Source organism: Electrona antarctica (assembly GCF_951216825.1).
Source record: "Electrona antarctica genome assembly, chromosome: 6".
NCBI lineage: Eukaryota > Metazoa > Chordata > Actinopteri > Myctophiformes > Myctophidae > Electrona > Electrona antarctica.
Window position 1 is genome coordinate 54629740 of NC_136811.1, and position 22350 is coordinate 54652089.

General features: G+C 44.0%; 1 protein-coding gene across 1 annotated transcript; it reads left to right on the forward strand.

The window, feature by feature from the left end:
- Window positions 1-1870: 1870 nt before the first annotated feature.
- rorc (RAR-related orphan receptor C) lies at window positions 1871-17611 on the forward strand (the record flags this gene model as incomplete). Its single annotated transcript, XM_079502879.1, has 10 exons — window positions 1871-2060; window positions 4116-4252; window positions 4662-4905; window positions 6097-6192; window positions 8171-8292; window positions 8416-8548; window positions 9676-9783; window positions 13259-13369; window positions 15220-15332; window positions 16772-17611. 10 exons carry the CDS (start codon window positions 1871-1873, stop codon window positions 16952-16954), a joined length of 1437 nt encoding a protein of 478 aa, XP_079359005.1. The 3' UTR covers window positions 16955-17611.
- Between the last annotated feature and the right edge of the window lie 4739 nt (window positions 17612-22350).

The window sequence follows — 22350 nt, forward strand, 5'->3', positions numbered from 1 at the left end:
CCATAATGCATTGTTCCAGAGGTATAAATTCCACCCATAATGCATTGTTCCAGAGGTATAAATACCACCCATAATGCATTGTTCCAGAGGTATAAATTCCACCCATAATGCATTGTTCCAGGGGTATAAATTCCACCCATAATGCATTGTTCCAGAGGTATAAATTCCACCCATAATGCATTGTTCCAGAGGTATAAATACCACCCATAATGCATTGTTCCAGGGTATAAATACCACCCATAATGCATTGTTCCAGGGGTATAAATACCACCCATAATGCATTGTTCCAGAGGTATAAATTCCACCCATAATGCATTGTTCCAGGGGTATAAATACCACCCATAATGCATTGTTCCAGAGGTATAAATTCCACCCATAATGCATTGTTCCAGGGGTATAAATTCCACCCATAATGCATTGTTCCAGAGGTATAAATTCCACCCATAATGCATTGTTCCAGAGGTATAAATACCACCCATAATGCATTGTTCCAGGGTATAAATACCACCCATAATGCATTGTTCCAGGGGTATAAATACCACCCATAATGCATTGTTCCAGGGGTATAAATTCCACCCATAATGCATTGTTCCAGAGGTATAAATACCACCCATAATGCATTGTTCCAGAGGTATAAATACCACCCATAATGCATTGTTCCAGGGTATAAATACCACCCATAATGCATTGTTCCAGGGGTATAAATTCCACCCATAATGCATTGTTCCAGGGGTATAAATTCCACCCATAATGCATTGTTCCAGGGGTATAAATTCCACCCATAATGCATTGTTCCAGGGGTATAAATTCCACCCATAATGCATTGTTCCAGGGGTATAAATACCACCCATAATGCATTGTTCCAGGGGTATAAATTCCACCCATAATGCATTGTTCCAGGGGTATAAATACCACCCATAATGCATTGTTCCAGGGGTATAAATTCCACCCATAATGCATTGTTCCAGAGGTATAAATTCCACCCATAATGCATTGTTCCAGGGGTATAAATACCACCCATAATGCATTGTTCCAGAGGTATAAATACCACCCATAATGCATTGTTCCAGAGGTATAAATACCACCCATAATGCATTGTTCCAGAGGTATAAATTCCACCCATAATGCATTGTTCCAGAGGTATAAATTCCACCCATAATGCATTGTTCCAGGGTATAAATACCACCCATAATGCATTGTTCCAGAGGTATAAATACCACCCATAATGCATTGTTCCAGAGGTATAAATTCCACCCATAATGCATTGTTCCAGAGGTCTAAATACCACCCATAATGCATTGTTCCAGGGGTATAAATACCACCCATAATGCATTGTTCCAGAGGTATAAATTCCACCCATAATGCATTGTTCCAGGGGTATAAATACCACCCATAATGCATTGTTCCAGAGGTATAAATACCACCCATAATGCATTGTTCCAGAGGTATAAATACCACCCATAATGCATTGTTCCAGAGGTATAAATTCCACCCATAATGCATTGTTCCAGAGGTATAAATTCCACCCATAATGCATTGTTCCAGAGGTATAAATTCCACCCATAATGCATTGTTCCAGGGTATAAATACCACCCATAATGCATTGTTCCAGAGGTATAAATACCACCCATAATGCATTGTTCCAGAGGTATAAATTCCACCCATAATGCATTGTTCCAGAGGTCTAAATACCACCCATAATGCATTGTTCCAGAGGTATAAATACCACCCATAATGCATTGTTCCAGGGGTATAAATACCACCCATAATGCATTGTTCCAGAGGTATAAATACCACCCATAATGCATTGTTCCAGGGGTATAAATACCACCCATAATGCATTGTTCCAGGGGTATAAATACCACCCATAATGCATTGTTCCAGAGGTATAAATTCCACCCATAATGCATTGTTCCAGGGGTTCTTCCGCCGCAGTCAGCTGCCCAGCGTGTCCTACTCCTGCTCCAGACAGAGTAACTGTCAGATCGACCGCGCCTCCCGCAACCGCTGCCAGCACTGCCGGCTGCAGAAGTGCCTTGCTCAGGGGATGAGCCGCGATGGTGAGCAGCACACAATGCTTCATGCTAGTGTTGTATGAGCTGAGAACATATTCTACAAATGTCTCCTAAATCCTAAGGCTTCACTCACACGGTCACAACAGATTGTTGTATAGCTGCTGCATGAGACTTGTTTACTGATGAAAGCTCACAATTCATTTCCAATGGGAGTAAGATGGTTTGACACAACATTTTTGTTGTATGAGGGGGAGGGGGGCAGTCGAAACACAGCCGAAAGCCGTAAAACAAAAATGTTGTGTCAAACCATGTGACTTCCATTGGAAATGCATTGGGGCAAGATGTAAACAAACCCTTTGTTTACATCTAGCATCCAACAATGTTGTATGCTAGATGCGAAGGTGTGAGTGAGGCCTAACAGTTTTCTGGAAACTATTTCATGTAAAGGACCCCCAGAATGATATATATATTTCAAAAATAGCAGATCTACAAGCTCATAGCACGGCACCGAGTGCCGCGCTATGAGCTTGTAGATCTGCTATTTTTCAACGGCTAAAGTTAAAGAGCTTGTAGATCTGCTATTTTTCAACAGCTAAAGTTTAAAGAGCGTGTAGATCTGCTATTTTTCAACGGCTAAAGTTAAAATGGTTAAAAGCTATAAGGTGACACAGATGCGTATCGGCCACATCTCGCTATCGGACGATATTTTGCCGTTATCGGTCAATATCGGTATCGGCAATTTAAATCAACCGATGGCGGTAGCCGATCTTTATCTGTTGTTGATAAGCATACATTTTGTGTTGGCTATGGTGGAGTGTTGGTTTATTATCTGCAGCCTACCAAGCTGTAGATTCTGAACATGTATTTATTTTTGTATTGAAGATGTATTTGATTCCCTGGCACAAAAGGGGGAAATAAAAACAACAAAAAACAAAATATATCGGTATCAGTATCGTCTATCGGTTAAATTGTTATTTCGATCATCGGTATCGGACAAGAATTTCCATATCTGTGCATCGCTAGCAGATGATAGATCTGTAAGCTTTTCAAACTTTTGGCGTTTTGGACATGATGAGGTTTTCACCCGACAGTAATGGCATGAATGTCGAATGTCAAGAAGAAAACACAGGCTCAATTCAACACGCGTCACATCGGTGCGACACGTTGCGAGCTTTTAGATCTGCAATATAACCATATAATCTATGCAAATGTAGTTGGAGATTGTTTACTCTCACAACAGACCAACTTATTATTTTGTTCATGTAGTAGTGTCACCGCCGCTGCAAGCTTCTACACCTGCTGTTTTTGAACATTTTTGAAAAATAATCTTGGAAGTGTGAGAACTATTGACTTAGAAGGCATTTGGAGAATCGGCCTCATCTGGGTCTTATATTTTGGGTCAAGTTTTTTGATTGATTGATTTTTGATTGATTGAAATATTTATTAACAGTTTGCAGAATTACAGTACATTTCGAGCACTCAATACAAAGGCTGTTAACTGTGAGTGGACGACCCAATTAAGCATTACACTTGTTTACAACAGGGTCCACCATGTTCAATTCATCAAAACATTTAGAGACGTACAAATAGACACTTCTATATAGACAAAGAACAGAACAGGAATTCATCATAATGGAGGTAAAAAGGGAAAAGAAACATACAGTGAGGGAAAAAAAATTCAGATTCAGATTTTACGGGGGCCAGTTTCGAATTGCGGCCGTCCGTAGGTGCCCTTTGAGAGCGGTTTTGAAGGAGTCAAGGGATTCGCAAGTCTTAATGACTGTTGGTAGGGCGTTCCAGTGCATGTGCACAGTACAATCCTCTCTGTTGATTTAACTCAAGGGAGTGCATATGGAACCAAATGGACCCATATGTGAACCCTGATAATTGTACTATGTAAGAATGTAACCTGTGGCGGTGTCTCCTGAAATTGTACTGTGTACAAGTCTCAATGCAACTCCTTGCAACAAAACAGTTTTAAGGACATTAATGACCCTGTGCACCCTCTCATGGACCTGTGGGGGTGTTTAAATGACCCTGTGCACCCTCTCATGGACCTGTGGGGGTGTTTAAATGACCCTGTGCACCCTCCCTCCTCAGCGGTGAAGTTTGGCAGGATGTCAAAGCGCCAGAGGGACTCTCTGTTTGCAGAGGTGGCTCGTCACCGCCAGCAGCAGCAACAAGAACAACAACAACAGCAGCAGCGACACGCGCACTGTGACCTCCTACGGCCCAGGGTTACATCAGTTTAGTTTTAATATGTTTTTAACGCCGGTTTGCTATTTGACTTAGTTGAAAAGGGTGGGGTTAGTTAGTTGACTTTTTAGTGTTTTAGTCTTTTTTTAAATTGTAATACAGTCAGAGGAAAGATTCAAAAACTCTGAGTTTAGCAGATTGACAAGCTGACAATGTGTCGGTTGATCGCACCGCAACTCGCTGTGAGCTTGTAGATTTGCTAAATTAAACTGTTTTTGAAGGCAAATATTGCCTCTTTTTATGACATTTCAGTTAATAGTTTTTATTTTTATTTGATTTAACTAAAATGTTGTGGGTACTTTTATTTGATTTGATTTAACTAAAATCTTTTGAATTCTAGTTTTTTGGTTAGTTTGTATTTATCTATAAAATAACCCGTCTCGATCCCAGATGCAACGCCACAACAACGCCGGGCCTCCTCCTCTGCTGCAGCCTGGCTCCGCCTACCCTTTCCCCACCGGGGAGGTCGCCGAGCTGCTGCCCTACCCCGCCGAGGTGCACTCCTACCTGGTGTACTCCCCAGGCGAGTCCCAGGCTTCAGGCGGGGCCTACCACCACCACAACCACCACCACGGCAGTGCCAGCCTGTCGCCTGTCACCAGAACCCAGGGCAGAGGGGACTCTGACGGGAGAGGTGAGGTGCACGCACGCATGGACGGACGCACGCACGCACGCACGCACGCACGCACGCACGCACGCACGCACGCACGCACTACACACACACACACACACACACACACACACACACACACACACACACACACACACTCAAGAGTCAAGACTGCAAGGACTTTTTTTGGTGCTATTCCTTTTAGACCAAGTGTTTGTTTGTACTCTGTTGCTGTCTAATAAAGTATTCAATTCATCAAACACACATGCACGCACGTGGCACGCACATATGCATGCACACACAGAATCAACTTTATTGTCACATCACGGTTTATTGTCACACACATGCACGCCGGTGTCGGTATGAAGTCCGTTCTCAAGACCATGCACGTTTTGATGGTCTTCGTCTTTCCTGTGATTTTAGTCGTTACCTGTAACTCTCAGATCAATGACGCGCAGGGTTCATGGTCTTATTTCACTCTCTGAGACCGTTTCCTCTAAATAATACCTTTTATTTTACCCTTTTATTATTGTAGCCTATGTCTTGATGATGAATACATTGAACACATAATATAGGACCACAATAACAGCATCTAATCAATCAAAAACAATTCTCTGGATTTTGTAGAGTCAACTAAACTAGATCCAGTCAATTGTCTTGTAATGACATTCTAAATGTAAAAATGGTAAATGGTGCATTTTTGTAGCGCTTTTATCCAAAACGCTTCACATACAGTAGATGGTGCATTACATTCACCCATTCACACATCTGCCCCCCAGTGGTCACGTACTGTACTGTATGTCATTAGCCTGGCTAATAAGCCAGACTCAAATCACACTGTCGTGTGGTATTTGAGTCTGGAGATGCTGTGTATGGATCTTGTTTCCCGGGGGGTGGGTTCAAACATTTTCTCTTTGACGCAATTGGTCAGAGCTACCGTCAGTCAAAGGTCTCAAGCATTGAACGTCACTGTACCAAAGCCCGCCCATATTGCATACCGTGTCCCGATTGGCCACACCAGTTCTCTGGTGTAGGAAATGGGCGTACAATTGAGCCTCTCCAGACCTTAATCCGCCGGCAGGCAATTTTTTTTTGCCAACGGCTGATTCGGTCTGGCTTATTAGCCAGGCTAGTATGTCATGTCCTGCACGAATGAATGACACAATGTCACTGTTGTCATTGTATAAAATAAATGTCCACCTCTTGTGGTTTTAGGGTATGATTCCAGACAGGTGTCTCCTGACCTGATTCGAACCTGCGACCACCTGGATGAGCTGTTCGCTCCATATCCACACACTCTGAAGAACATAGGTGACATGTTATGTTACATATCAGGGTCGTGCACACATAGACGTCAAAAGGGGCTTCAGCCTCTGCCCTTTTACCCCGTCTGTAAAACAACTGTCCTCTCCAGACCACGAATGCAGCTTTTACTACATGGTGAAAGAAATGCAAATGCCACTCCTTTCCATGCCATGCCGGTAGCACCATTCAGGAGATTATTTTTCTCCGAAGTCTCTAACCTAACCAGACAGTGGCCTTGTGGTTAGAGTGTGTAAAAATGGGACCCAATGCCTCCCTGCTTGGCACTCAGCATCAATGGGTTGGATTGGGGGTCAAATCAACTAATGATTCCCTAACCTCGCCTCACCAGGCTTTCCACCACCTCGGAGGAAAGCCTGGTCTCTGTTTCAAAAGTCCGTATGATCCTGTCGGGAGCGGATGATATCGTTACGTCATGTTGTAGTATTGTTTTGTAGTCGATCAGGCAGGAACAACAGGCGGTAACTTTATATATATCTATGGCAAATTCCTTTTCATTTTCTCAATAAAAGCTCTCGTAGCCTGTAGCTTTTATTGAGAAAAATCGGTTTGAGGGAAAAGGAAGTTGCCGCCTGTTGTTCCTGCCTGTCGACTATCATCCGCTCCCGATAGGATCATATACCCAAATGAAATGGTGCCCAGGCTAATGATTCCCGAGCGCGGCGCACGCTGCGGCTCCGTTCCAAGAGATGGGTCAAATGCGGAGAACAGATTTCACTGCGGTAACGTCTGTGACTAATCGTACGACTTTGACTTTGAACTTGAACGCAGCATTTGGTGTTGAACAAATTTGTTTTTCTAAATCCATGTCTTACACCACATCTACACTAGCTAAAGAGTGCTGGGCTGCACCCCGAAAATGGCTGATCTACAAGCTCTCAATGCGTCGTTGTGAGCTTGTAGATCTGCTGTTTTCGCTATGTTTCGCCAAGTCCCTTTATTCAAGTCCCTTTATTCAAAGGGACTTGGGCCCGACACCCCCCCCCCCCCCCCCCCCCCCCCCACCGTTGCCCATAATCCATCTCGCCCTCGTTTTTGTCCCTACCGACCTCACGCCGTTCGCTCGGTGCGGCGGTTCTTCTATTCTTTATTTTGTTATACTGAGAAATAAGTTTGGGTTTAGGCATAGTTTTACTGAGGTTTAAGGTTAGGAATAAGGTTAGGTTTAGGCATAGTTTCACTGAGGTTTAAGGTTAGGAATAAGGTTAGGTTTAGGCATAGTTTTACTGAGGTTAAGGTTAGGAATAAGGTTAGGTTTAGGCATAGTTTTACTGAGGTTAAGGTTAGGAATAAGGTTAGGTTTAACCGTTTAAGCATAATTTACTTAGGTTACTTTAGGAATACCAGGCTGAGCTGTTCCGCCGGCTGTACGCCTGGAGCGAGTTGGTCAAATTGTGACTTTGTTGGTATTCAACCTGTATGTGAAATGTATCCTCTGCATGTCTCCATCCAACTATTAACAGCAGTACACACTATTCATGTAGTAGGTGGATAACAGTTTGCACCTCTGTCTCATCTCATCATGTCTCCATCCAACTATTAACAGCAGTACACACTATTCATGTAGTAGGTGGATAACAGTTAGTCTCCATCCAACTATTAACAGCAGTACACACTATTCATGTAGTAGGTGGATAACAGTTTGCACCTCTGTCTCATCTCATCATGCGTAGATTCATTTCTCTACTATTAATCTTAATAATCTACTGTAACAACAAACACATAACTGTTAAACAAAACAAAACAAATTTCACCTTTAGTGTTTTTCTTGTGTGTGTGCGTGCGTGCGTGCGTGCGTGCGTGCGTGCGTGCGTGCGTGCGTGCCTGCCTGCCTGCCTGCGTGCGTGCGTGCGTGCGTGCGTGCGTGCGTGCGCGCGCGCGCGCCTGCCTGCCTGCGTGCGTGCGTGCGTGCGTGCGCGTGTGTGTGTGTGTGTGTGTGTGTGTGTGTGTGTGTGTGTGTATACAGATGAGTTGTGTGCCAGTGTGGTGCGTGCTCACAGAGACACCAGTCAGTACACAGCTGAGGATCTGCACACTCTGAGATGGAAAGTGTTCAGCATCGAGGAGATCCATCAGTACCAGAACAAGGTCTGTCTGTCTGTCTGTCTGTCTGTCTTTAAATAAAGTTTGATACTCGGTAGATGAGATGTGGGCGTGGTTTCACCTCTCTCTCTCTCTCTCTCTCTCTGTGTCTCTATGTCTCTCTATCAGTCGGTAGACGAGATGTGGGCGTGGTGTTCGGTGCGTGTCACCGAGGCCGTCCAGTTCGTGGTGGAGTTTGCCAAACACCTCCCAGGGTTCCGTCTGCTCAACCAGAACGACCAGATCGCTCTCCTCAAGACCGGTGAGACCATAATACATCAATCTGCACTGTTTGGCTTATTCTCTCAGGCCAAGACCCTCCAAAATGATCTTTGAGCCAGTTAAAATAACCCCAGTCATATGTTTGAAAGTGAAATATCAATTTAAACTTGTTTCCATCGTCTCCTGGTTCCATGGAGGTGGTCCAGGTTCTGGTACATTTAACTGGTTTCTCCATGTTGTATTCAGGCTCCATGGAGCTGGTTCTGGTACATTTAACTGGTTTCTCCATGTTGTATTCAGGCTCCATGGAGCTGGTTCTAGTCCATTTAACTGGTTTCTCCATGTTGTAATCAGGGTCCATGGAGGTGGTTCTGGTCCATTTAACTGGTTTCTCCATGTTGTAATCAGGTTCCATGGAGCTGGTTCTGGTCCATTTAAATGGTTTCTCCATGTTGTAATCAGGTTCCATGGAGCTGGTTCTGGTCCATTTAAACTGGTTTCTCCATGTTGTAATCAGGCTCCATGGAGCTGGTTCTGGTACATTTAAATGGTTTCTCCATGTTGTAATCAGGTTCCATGGAGCTGGTTCTGGTCCATTTAAACTGGTTTCTCCATGTTGTAATCAGGCTCCATGGAGCTGGTTCTGGTACATTTAAATGGTTTGTCCATGTTGTAATCAGGTTCCATGGAGCTGGTTCTGGTCCATTTAACTGGTTTCTCCATGTTGTAATCAGGTTCCATGGAGCTGGTTCTGGTACATTTAACTGGTTTCTCCATGTTGTAATCAGGGTCCATGGAGCTGGTTCTGGTACATTTAACTGGTTTCTCCATGTTGTAATCAGGCTCCATGGAGCTGGTTCTGGTACATTTAACTGGTTTCTCCATGTTGTAATCAGGCTCCATGGAGCTGGTTCTGGTACATTTAACTGGTTTCTCCATGTTGTAATCAGGGTCCATGGAGCTGGTTCTGGTACATTTAACTGGTTTCTCCATGTTGTAATCAGGGTCCATGGAGCTGGTTCTGGTACATTTAACTGGTTTCTCCATGTTGTAATCAGGGTCCATGGAGCTGGTTCTGGTACATTTAAACTGGTTTCTCCATGTTGTAATCAGGCTCCATGGAGGTGGTTCTGGTACATTTAAATGGTTTCTCCATGTTGTAATCAGGCTCCATGGAGGTGGTTCTGGTCAGGATGAGCAGGCTGTTCAACACAGACAACAGCACGGTGTTCTTCGACGGGAAGTTCGCCGGAGCTGAGCTCTTCAAGTCTCTGGGTAAGAGTAAAAAAAACTTAAATAATTGTATACATTTTAAAACAGACAAATAGACAAATCTAATTTACAATAATTAATAATTAACAAGTGCACAACGCGTCGCTTAGCACAGTATTGTGCGAATTTCACTACTTTGGCTTCCCGGGCAAACGTCTAATTTCTCTTTTTGGTCTCAAACTGAAAAGTTTGGGAACAACTGATTTCCATCTACAGCCACTTCAATGAGTGAACACTCATAAGTGCTCCCTGAGCAAGTCCCATATGACTGAGTGTATGTAATGTATTCTTCAGAACAGGACAGAGAGACAGACAGTATAGGCCTACAAACAAGGGACTAAATTATTTTCGCTCCTATGCCACCAAAATGTGGAACGCCCTACCAACAGTCATTAAGACATGCGAATCCCTTGACTCCTTCAAAACCGCTCTCAAAGGGCACCTACGGATGGCTGCAATTCGAAACTGGCCCCCGTAAAATCTGAATCCCCCCCCACCGCCCACCCCCCTTTTTCCCTCACTGTATATGTTTATTTTCACCTCCATTATGATGAATTCCTGTTCTGTTCTTTGTCTATATAGAAGTGTCTATTTGTACGTCTCTAAATGTTTTGATGAATTGAACATGGTGGACCCTCTTGTAAACAAGTGTAATGCTTAATTGGGTCGTCCACTCACAGTTAACAGCCTTTGTATTGAGTTTGTGCTTGAAATGTACTGTAATTCTGCAAACTGTTAATATTTCAATGGTCCCAACGAATCAAGCTAAGAAACAGTGTAACTGCCATGACCAAATCAGCTAAAAGTAACTTCATCAATGATAAAGCACAGGAAAACAAAAACAATCCTCATGGGCTCTGGAAGCTACTAAACAATCAACTAGGCTATGGTCAGAAACTAAAAACCAGGTTTTCAAACATAAACATCAAATCGGACAACACTCTCATCACTGACAACCTTGATGTGGCCAACTACTTGAATATCTTCTTTACAAACATAGCAACAACTCTGGTTAACAAACTGCCCTCCCACTCTGGGCTCTTTGGTGTAGAGCACATTACAACCTTCTACAGAAACCTAGGTGTTTGTAAAGACTATTTTAAACTAGTTATGGTAACAACTGATGAGGTAATTAAGAAACTGAGTGCCCTCCAACCCCACAAGGCCACAGGCCATGACAACATTCCCACCAAATTTCTCAGAGACTCAGCCATCTCTATAGCTCCAATCATCACCCACATAGTAAACCTCTCCATCAAACAGGGACAGGTCCCCCAAGATTTCAAACTGGCCAAAGTAACCCCCTTGCACAAGAAAGGGAGTAAATTAGACCCCGGCAACTACCGCCCTATTTCTATTCTTAGTTCCATCTCGAAAGTGATGGAAAAAATAGTCTATGAACAGGTTGAAAAGTATCTTGCCACTAATAAATTATTGTACGAGTTCCAATCTGGCTTCAGAACATCCCACTCCACTGACACATGCCTTCTCTATTTGAGCGACCACATCAAACAAGAGGTGGACGCTGGCAAATACTGCGGCATGGTCATGCTGGACCTCCAAAAGGCTTTTGACACCGTGAACCACTCCATACTGGTTAACAAGCTAAAAGCAATTGGTTTCGATAGCACATCAGTGAGCTGGATGCAATCCTACCTGGAGGGGAGAGAACAGATGGTGGAAGTGAACGGAACACTGTCCCCCCCCCTCCCAGTGAGCTGTGGCGTTCCACAAGGAAGCATACTAGGGCCTCTACTGTTCCTAATATATATATATATATAACGACATGACTTCAGCTTGTGACTGCAACTTGTTCCTGTTCGCAGATGACTCAGCACTGCTGGTCTCGGACAGGGACAAACTGCAGGTTGAAAATGCCCTCAGCTCTGAACTCGGTAGAATCTGCACCTGGCTCGCTGATAACAAACTATCTTGGTTAAAGTGGGTGACAATGTTATCACACGTAAAGATGAAATTACCTACCTAGGTTCCATCCTGGAGGCTAATCTTTCCGGTGATAAAATGGCCACCAACGTAATCAAAAAGGTCAACCATAGAACAAGATTCCTTTACAGGATCTCCTCACTGGTCAACAAAAACACCTTGAAGACCTTAACAGGAGCCCTTGTACAGGGTTTCTTTGACTATGCATGCACCTCCTGGTACCACAGCACCTCAAAAGCCCTTAAAACCAGGCTCCAGACTTCCCAAAACAAACTGGTCAGGCTCCTACTTGACCTAGCCCCCCGAACCCACCTCACCCCTGCCCACTTCGACAGGCTGGAATGGCTTAGGGTCGACGACAGAGTACAGCATCTTGCAATGGGTCTGGTCCACAAGATTCGATACACCACCAAGATACTCATGTACCTGTCTAGATACTTCCTTAATGTTAACGAAGTCCACACCCACAACACCAGAGGGAGTGCAACAAACCATGTACAACCCAGATTCGGCACAAACAAGGGACTAAATTATTTTCGCTCCTATGCCACCAAAATGTGGAACGCCCTACCAACTGTCATTAAGACATGCGAATCCCTTGACTCTTTCAAAACCGCTCTCAAAGGGCACCTACGGATGGCTGCAATTCGAAACTGGCCCCTGTAAAATCGGAATCCCTCAAACACGAACGCAAGGACAACACTAGAGACGGTCGCGGCCACACAGCCAACTCAAGGTATGGCCACTGAGCCAACTTGGGGACCCAACGCAGCTCCTCCAAGGAAAACAAACAAATTAACGGAGCTGAACGTGAATCCCCCCCACCGCCCACCCCTTTTTTCCCCTCACTGTATATGTTTCTTTTCCCTTTTTACCTCCTTTATGATGAATTCCTGTTCTGTCTATAGAAGTGTCTATTTGTACGTCTCTAAATGTTTTGATGATTTGAACATGGTGGACCCTATTGGAAACAAGTGTAATGCTTAATTGGGTCGTCCACTCACAGTTAACAGCCTTTGTATTGAGTTTGTGCTTGAAATGTACTGTAATTCTGCAAACTGTTAATAAATTCTTCAATCAATCAATCAATCAATCATTTCAATCAATCTACAGTAGGACAGCTGAGAGGGAGACAGTTCAATTCAATTCATGTAATTAATATAATATATAATAATATAATAAACGTTATTTGTATATAGCACCTTTCATACAGAGTTGCAGTTCAAAGTGCTTCACAGGCAGGACAGGAATCAAATGCTTTACAGTCATAAGTTAACATTATAGACATTATACACAAAGCAAAACACAGAATTAGACGTGTCTCCACTTCACATTATATTGTTGGAGTCCAACAATATAGGCTACTGTGAAGTGGAGACACGTATATGTCCAACAGTTGGACATGTTGGACGTTGTCTTTACTTCACAGTGCTTGTTAGACATGTTGGACATGTCTTCACTTTACGGTGTATTGTTGGACATGTTGGACATGCTGAACATGTTGGACATGTTGGACATGTCTGTCTCCCAACAGGTTGTGGGGATCTGATCAGCGCAGTGTTCGACTTTGCTCACGGGATGTGTGCACTGAGGCTGACTGAGCAGCAGGTGGCACTGTTCACCGCCCTGGTGCTCATCAACACAGGTAAGACCAACCGGCAGACCCTTTTCAACAGTGGTGCACTGAGGCTGACTGAGCAGCAGGTGGCACTGTTCACCGCCCTGGTGCTCATCAACACAGGTAAGACCAACCGGCAGACCCTTTTCAACAGTGGTGCACTGAGGCTGACTGAGCAGCAGGTGGCACTGTTCACCGCCCTGGTGCTCATCAACACAGGTAAGACCAACCGGCAGACCCTTTTCAACAGTGGTGGAAAAACCACTCAATTATTTTACTTAACCCATTTAGACCTGAGGCCGATTCTACAAAATGTCTAAAATCATGACAGTTTTATGAGAAAAAGAACCCTATGTTTCTATGTCAGTGATTTTCAAACAATTTCATGTCAAGGACCCCCAGAATGTACTTGGCCGCCGACCCCCCCATCTCAAAATATGATGTTTCAGGGACCCGCCCAGAGGCAAAGATACAAGTTAAAACGTTCACTGTGAAAGAATATACAGTATATTCAAAGATTTGCACCACATTGTCACGATTAAAACATTTTGCAGATCTACAAGCGCGGCACTCTGTGCCGTGCTACGAGCTTGATATAAGCTAGGCTTGATATGATTTGTTGCACGTATCGTGAAATTAATGAATTCAATGTATTAATTCAAATATGATTTTTCTTTTGAAATACTATATGTATTAGTCGACGAAAACAACACTGGTTCTAATATGGCCCCCTTTGAAAATAGTTTGGACACCCCTGCAATAGGGGAAGGGGCTCAACGTCTCAGGAGTCCCTTGTTTGACCCCACGCCAAAACTCGGACGCGTGTCTCAAATGATATGATTATTGGCAGATTCGCAGAAAGTTTAGAACGGCTGTCCACCATCGGTGGTTGTTGCAATCACCTGCGCTATGATCAACTTCACCTTAGGTTGCGTGCGCTATGACAAAAATGTTTGTTTACGCTGTGTTTTAGTTTTCGTCTTTTGATGTTTCTTAGGATAGGCTTGATGTTTCATGTTGCACTGCACGTGACTGAGGGGGAACTGTATATTTCATATTCTTTATGTAGCCTATGTTAGTAGGCCTACTATTGTAATTGACTCGGTCTGACGGTCTCGTCTCTGTCTCGCCCTTAATTTGACTCGGTATCTGACCATGGGACTCGGGACTCCTCCCCCACCGAGTCCACTCGAGTCACGAGTCGCTTACAAATTACAATGCAATGAAATAAATGTATTATACCCATACTACTATGAGGAGGCCGTTCACATTAACATTATAAGAAAGCTGTCTGGCGCTCATAGACAGCTACAGTAACTTATACGTAACGGAGTGCAGCTGATGCGAGCGACTGCCTGCTCTTGCAGTGTTTTGTGTACCTATCTAATGTGAAGAAAGAAAACAAATCTCGTCTTGGTCTCGATTCGGTCTCACCTCCCGTCGGTCTTGACTCGCACTCGACCCCCTTCCACACTCTGTGTTGACTCGGACTTGGTCTTGACTTGGACTCGCTTTAGGCTGTGGCTCAGGAGGTAGAGCAGGTCGTCCAATGATCCCTGGGTCGGCAGTTCGAATCCTGGCTCCTCCTCTAGTCCACATGTCGAAGTGTCCTTGGGCAAGACACTGAACCCTACATTGCCTCCAATGAGTTGGTCGGTGTGAGCTTGCCACCATTGGTGTGTGAATGTGGGAAGTGAGGACGCCTCCCAATGTATGAATGAATAAACCATTGTAAAGCGCTTTGAGCACTTGGAAAAGCGCTATAAAAATGCAATTCATTAAAAAACTACAGATAAGTACATGTTTCATATTCTTTATGTAAGTAGCCTACATGATGGGGAAAGTGACAGATAAAGAGATTGTGGTTGTGTTTACAGACCGTCCGTGTCTGGAGGACAGAGCGTCGGTTCAGAGAGTCCAGAGAGAGCTGGAGCTGGGACTGACCCACATCCTGACCCACACACACACCCATGAGGGACTGGTCAGCAAGGTACACACACACACACACACACACACACACACACACACACACACACACACACACACACACACCCATGAGGGACAAAAGTAATCATGAATCCTACGTAAGCTTAAGAACCAAAGAGTGGAATATCTATCTAAGGAAACTATGTGTATACACAACACAGGCGTTGCAGCTTTGATGTTGGAGCTGCCCTCTCTCTTATTGTTCAAGGAGTGTGAGTTCAGCCACCGATGGAGGAGTCCAGAGTGAAGTACAACTTTCTGGACCGCTGTCAGTCATTTAGTTAGTTAGATATCATAGTTGCTATGGCAACATGATCACATTTACATCCACACACAAAACAAACACAGAATGTGATTCATTGTCTCGGTAAAGAATGACTGGGTTTGCGGCCACCACAATAAACCACATGATGAGATCATAAAAGTCTGAACTCTGAACCCAAGCCAAACCCAAATGTGTGTTAATTAGGCCAAAAGTTGTGCAAAAGATTGCTGCTAATTATCTCAAAAAGCTTTATACCCTGATTATATAATGACGCAATGTGACATAGCTCAGTTTACACAATGCTGTAACCCGGTATACACTTTCCCCATTTTAAACTGTTTTTACTATGCTCAGGTATTCAGCCAATATTCTCTTTTTAGTGCTTGACAGCATTCCATTTTGCTTTTTTTTTGTGGCTTTCGCCTTTATTTTATATATTTTTTATGGAGGGACAGACAGTAGGCTGACAGGAAATGGGGAGAGAGATGGGGGGATGACATGCAGTAAAGTCCGTCAGGATCGGGAGTCGAACCCGCGGCACACTGCCAGACTGGATTACCAGCCAAGGTGCCTGGACCGCTGAGCCACGGCCCAGGCCAGTTTAGTTTAGTTTAGTTTAGGAGAGAAATACTTTTATATGGAACGGAAAACTAAATCAAAATCAGAAGATGTGCTGGAAAGGCACATAAGAAAACAGAAGAGCTTGTCAAGTGGCCTTCCTAAAGGCTACCAATTAATCTTAAATTAAATTAAGGTGTCAATGAAGATATGTGGAAATACTGTATATCTATATAATGACAAAAACGTGACTCTTTTTTGATAAGTCATGGAGGCAGGAGAGGAGAATTTTATTATTATTATTATTTTAAATCCAAAATGAGTTAATAATAGCACAGGCAGACTCTTCACATATACTAGAGCATGTCTGAAATAAATGTCAACATGTAGATATGAAATAAATGCACGTAGCTATAGTAGGTGTCATGTTAGACTCCACAGAAGTGAACCTTTCAAGCCTGTTTCTGCAAGACATTACTCTATAAGCCATATATTTTTTCAATGACTCGGTAAGAAGCGGTCACAAATAGTAGTAGTCAACTCTCTCTCTCTCTTTCTCTCTCTCTCTCTCTCTCTCTCTCTCTCTCGCTCCCTCCCTCCCTCCCTCCTTCTCTCCCCAGCTCCACCAGAGGATGGCGGTGTTGCGCTCCCTGTGTCGTCTCCACGTGGAGAAGCTGCGGAGCTTCAGCCAGCGCTACCCTCTCACCGTGCAGCGCCTGTTCCCCCCGCTGTACCGCGAGCTGTTTGTTAGCGACGCCGAGCCCCCCACCACCTCCCCACCACCACCAGGGGGAGCTCACTGACCCACCACCACCTGTTCCCCCGCTGTACCGCGAGCTGTTTGTTGGCGACGCCGAACCTACCACCAGCCCACCAACACCACTAGGGGGAGCTCACTGACCCTCTGGTTCCCGAACAGCGGGTCGGGACCCATTTGTGGGTCACGGAAACATGTTTATGGGTCCCTTTATTTCTTTGTTTCCTACATTTTTTTTTGTTGAGTGGTGCAGCCACTCCAATGACCAGCAATGTCCGTCCCTATCTATGTCTATATATGACCCTATGTTTAGCAAACGCATGAAATCTGTGTGAAACAAGCAGGCTTTTTTAGGGAAACATTTATTATTATGGATATAAAGTAAACCCAGTGATTCTCATAAATGGACATTATATTTGAACACATTATATGGACAAACCGACACCTTGACATGAACACAGAGAATATCGATTTTTCGATGCAGCTATCGTTACACCCCTACTACCCCTACATTCATTCTAGGCCTACCTTTTGAATGCCGAGGTTTGCATTAGACCAGTGGTTCTCAACCTGTGGTTTGCATTAGACCAGTGGTTCTCAACCTGTGGTTTGCATTAGACCAGTGGTTCTCAACCTGTGGTTTGCAATAGACCAGTGGTTCTCAACCTGTGGTTTGCATTAGACCAGTGGTTCTCAACCTGTGGTTTGCAATAGACCAGTGGTTCTCAACCTGTGGTTTGCTTTAGACCAGTGGTTCTCAACCTGAGGTTTGCATTAGACCAGTGGTTCTCAACCTGTGGTTTGCATTAGACCAGTGGTTCTCAACCTGTGGTTTGCAATAGACCAGTGGTTCTCAACCTGTGGTTTGCTTTAGACCAGTGGTTCTCAACCTGTGGTTTGCATTAGACCAGTGGTTCTCAACCTGTGGTTTGCATTAGACCAGTGGTTCTCAACCTGTGGTTTGCATTAGACCAGTGGTTCTCAACCTGTGGTTTGCAATAGACCAGTGGTTCTCAACCTGTGGTTTGCATTAGACCAGTGGTTCTCAACCTGTGGTTTGCAATAGACCAGTGGTTCTCAACCTGTGGTTTGCATTAGACCAGTGGTTCTCAACCTGTGGTTTGCATTAGACCAGTGGTTCTCAACCTGAGGTTTGCATTAGACCAGTGGTTTGCATTAGACCAGTGGTTCTCAACCTGTGGTTTGCATTAGACCAGTGGTTTGCATTAGACCAGTGGTTCTCAACCTGTGGTTTGCATTAGACCAGTGGTTTGCATTAGACCAGTGGTTCTCAACCTGTGGTTTGCATTAGACCAGTGGTTCTCAACCTGTGGTTTGCATTAGACCAGTGGTTCTCAACCTGAGGTTTGCATTAGACCAGTGGTTCTCAACCTGTGCCTGATGAAGAAATCAGGGGGGCGGTGTCCCAAGATGACAGCAAAGTGACAATTTAAGGACTTTTAAGATCTTTTTTAATACCAATTTAAGGACTTTTAAGATCTTTTTTAATACCTCCAAAAGAGAGAAAGGAAAAATTACCATCAACAGTAGTCAACAAACTATAGGCTACTATAAAAATTGTGAACGCAGCCGATCTACAAACCTCGCAGACGACGTGAGTTTGTAGCTCGGCTAATTTCACAACATTTATCTGTGGAACCGATTCAAACTAAATTGAGTGACTCAACTCCCACAAAGATGTTGCGGGGGTGACAAATGTGTAACAAAGTAGATGTGTCAGGCTTTTTTAACTAGACCAAAGCTAAAAGTAAGCATACAGAAATTGTTGACTAACTAAAGCAATAAAATCACCATTAATTCCTTAAAAGTGACTATTCCGGTATATCTTTATAATTGCATTCAATTAAAACTTTCACATCACTTTCACATATTACTTTAGTATTATATAGAGACCAGGATTACATGCAGTATTCCTGGTCTCTATACAACCTCCCCCTGGCCAGCCGGGGTGCCTAATGGAGAGGAAAAGAACGGGTTGGAATAGTGTTCCTTCCACGCGCTACGTCCAACCAGGGAAACTCCCCCCTGTCAGGTGGAAAAAAAACGGCTTGGACTCCTCATGTATTGAAGGAAGCATGAGGTCCAGGGACGTGCACACATAGACGTAAAAAGGGGGCTTCAGCCCCTGCCCTTTTACCCGTCTGTAAAACAACTGCCCTCCCCAGACCACGAATGCAGCATTTACTGTGGTGAAAGAAATGCAAATGCCACTCCTCTCTTCTCCTTTCCTTTTCCTTCTATTTTCGCTATTTTTGTCCAAAAGTGCCCTCTTACGGGATATCAGCCCCTGCCTCTCTAAGGCCCTTATTTATCAACGCGGTGTACACCCAAAATTGGGTGTAGCCTACACCCGGTGTACACCCGGTGTACACCCGGTGTACACCGGGTGTACACCCGGTGTACACCCGGTGTACGTTGATAAATAAGGGCCTAACTCTCTGCACGTGCCTGATGAGGTCAGTCCGTTGCTCTCCCCAGGTTGTCAGAGGGAGTGTACTGCCCAGGATTACATTAGACACTGGGTGGAAACAAATGGGTTACAAATATTGTGGTCCCCAGACTGGATCCCCACACTGTTGGGGGGTCTTCACCAGGTCACTGTTGGGGGGTCTTCACCAGGTCACATACTGTATATTGTGGGCGGCAGGCCAGCAATGTTCCCAATTGAATTCGCCAACAGGATGGATGAAAATGTTAACGGATCCGTCTTGAAAACTTGACTATAGAGATATTGTGTACCGATTTGCGTGATGTTTGGACAACATTTGTAGGAGTAATATAAAAAGCAAATGTTTATATAAAACAAAACAGGCCTCCATGGTGACGCTATAATAGGGCATTTACCCGACCTAAAGAAAAAGGTTTTGCTCAACAGTTCTGTCCCAACTCTATGACTGTTGTATCACAAAACAATAAAATAATTAACTAACACACTCGTGATTTGTCTTCTTCAAAATGAGAGTTGTAAATAAGAATGAATGAATGAATGAATGAATGAATGAAAAATATTGAATAACCAAGTCAAAACTGACTCAGTTGCCAGAGGTGAAACATATTGAAATTCTTTATTGGAATAATCCCTTGAGATGAATCATCTCGTTTTCAAGGGGGTCCGCACACATCACGAAATGCATATATTTTCTTTATTCATATAAACACAGACTAAACTAAACTAAACAAGACAAGACAAGACCACATAGCAGGCCTGGGACCATGACCTGTTAGTGCAAAAACTATTTGCATCATCATCATTCATCATCGTCTGGCCACACCAGGCTATTGACCAAGCAGGGACATGGTGGGCCCATAATTCAAGTGTAGTTGCGGAGGCCCTCTAGGCGAACTGATGGCGCGCAGGCGAAACGAAACACTGACGAATCAAGGGCGTGCGAGCGCATTTTTGGTCACTTAGGTCCTACAGTGACCTAAAATCAGGATGGCTGAGACAGCGGCTGCTGTGCACAACATTATTATGCCACAAAGCAACATGATTATATAGGCTGTTACCTTGTTAAAAGATAATTGTGTATCTTCGAAATTAAATACGATTTTTTTTTTTTAACGACTGGCTCAGACCGGCCTGGACTGGACCGGCCGTTCGGGAGTTGTCCCGAATTTCCCAATGGCCAGCACGTCTCTGTGACCAAGCCGTTTCAAGACAGTGCTGATTGGCACAGAATAACACTTCTCACTTCTATAAATAAACACATGGTCCCCGTCTGGAAACATTCAACATTTTTATTGTTACATATTGTGCAAGATTATAGAGGGTATGCTCTTGCGTAGTGAGTGGCAAAGTGAGTGGCGTAGTGAGTTTGTTTAACTCTAATGCGATCAGATTTTTCTTTTCTGTTTGAATGCATGGGCTGTCAAGGCCAGAAAGTAGTTTTTTGCCACTCAGTAGGCATTCCTGCATAACTTCTAGGTATGATGATGATGTCAAGCACATACTCTATAGTATGAAATGTTGTTGGCCCTTTGGGTGTTACGGTTTTCATATGTTCTAATGTGGCCCCTTTTTAAATAAGTTTGGACACCCCTGTACTATAGGCTACATGAGAGACCCTGTACTATAGGCTACATGAGACCCCTGTACCCCTTTACTATAGGCTACATGAGAGACCCTGTACTATAGGCTACATGAGACCCCTGTACCCCTGTACCCCTTTACTATAGGCTACATGAGAGTAAAGGACACCCCTGTACTATAGGCTACATGAGAGACCCTGTACTATAGGCTACATGAGACCCCTGTACCCCTTTACTATCGGCTACATGAGAGACCCTGTACTATAGGCTACATGAGACCCCTGTACCCCTTTACTATAGGCTACATGAGAGTAAAGGACACCCCTGTACTATAGGCTACATGAGATACCCTGTACTATAAGCTACATGAGATACCCTGTACTATAGGCTACATGAGATACCCTGTACTATAGGCTACATGAGATACCCTGTACTATAGGCTACATGAGATACCCTGTACTATAGGCTACATGAGATACCCTGTACTATAGGCTACATGAGATACCCTGTACTATAAGCTACATGAGATACCCTGTACTATAGGCTACATGAGATACCCTGTACTATAGGCTACATGAGATACCCTGTACTATAGGCTACATGAGATACCCTGTACTATAGGCTACATGAGATACCCTGTACTATAAGCTACATGAGATACCCTGTACTATAGGCTACATGAGATACCCTGTACTATAGGCTACATGAGAGTAAGTTTGGACACCCCTGTACTATAAGCTACATGAGATACCCTGTACTATAAGCTACATGAGATACCCTGTACTATAGGCTACATGAGATACCCTGTACTATAGGCTACATGAGATACCCTGTACTATAGGCTACATGAGATACCCTGTACTATAGGCTACATGAGACCCCTGTACTATAGGCTACATGAGAGTAAGTTTGGACACCCCTGTACTATAGGCTACATGAGAGTAAGTTTGGACACCCCTGTACTATAGGCTACATGAGAGTAAGTTTGGACACCCCTGTACTATAGGCTACATGAGAGTAAGTTTGGACACCCCTGTACTATAGGCTACATGAGAGTAAGTTTGGACACCCCTGTACTATAGGCTACATGAGAGTAAGTTTGGACACCCCTGTACTATAGGCTACATGAGAGTAAGTTTGGACACCCCTGTACTATAGGCTACATGGGAGTAAGTTTGGACACCCCTGTACTATAGGCTACATGAGAGTAAGTTTGGACACCCCTGTACTATAGGCTACATGAGAGTAAGTTTGGACACCCCTGTACTATAGGCTACATGAGAGTAAGTTTGGACACCCCTGTACTATAGGCTACATGAGAGTAAGTTTGGACACCCCTGTACTATAGGCTACATGAGAGTAAAATAAATAATACGTTTGGACACCCCTGTA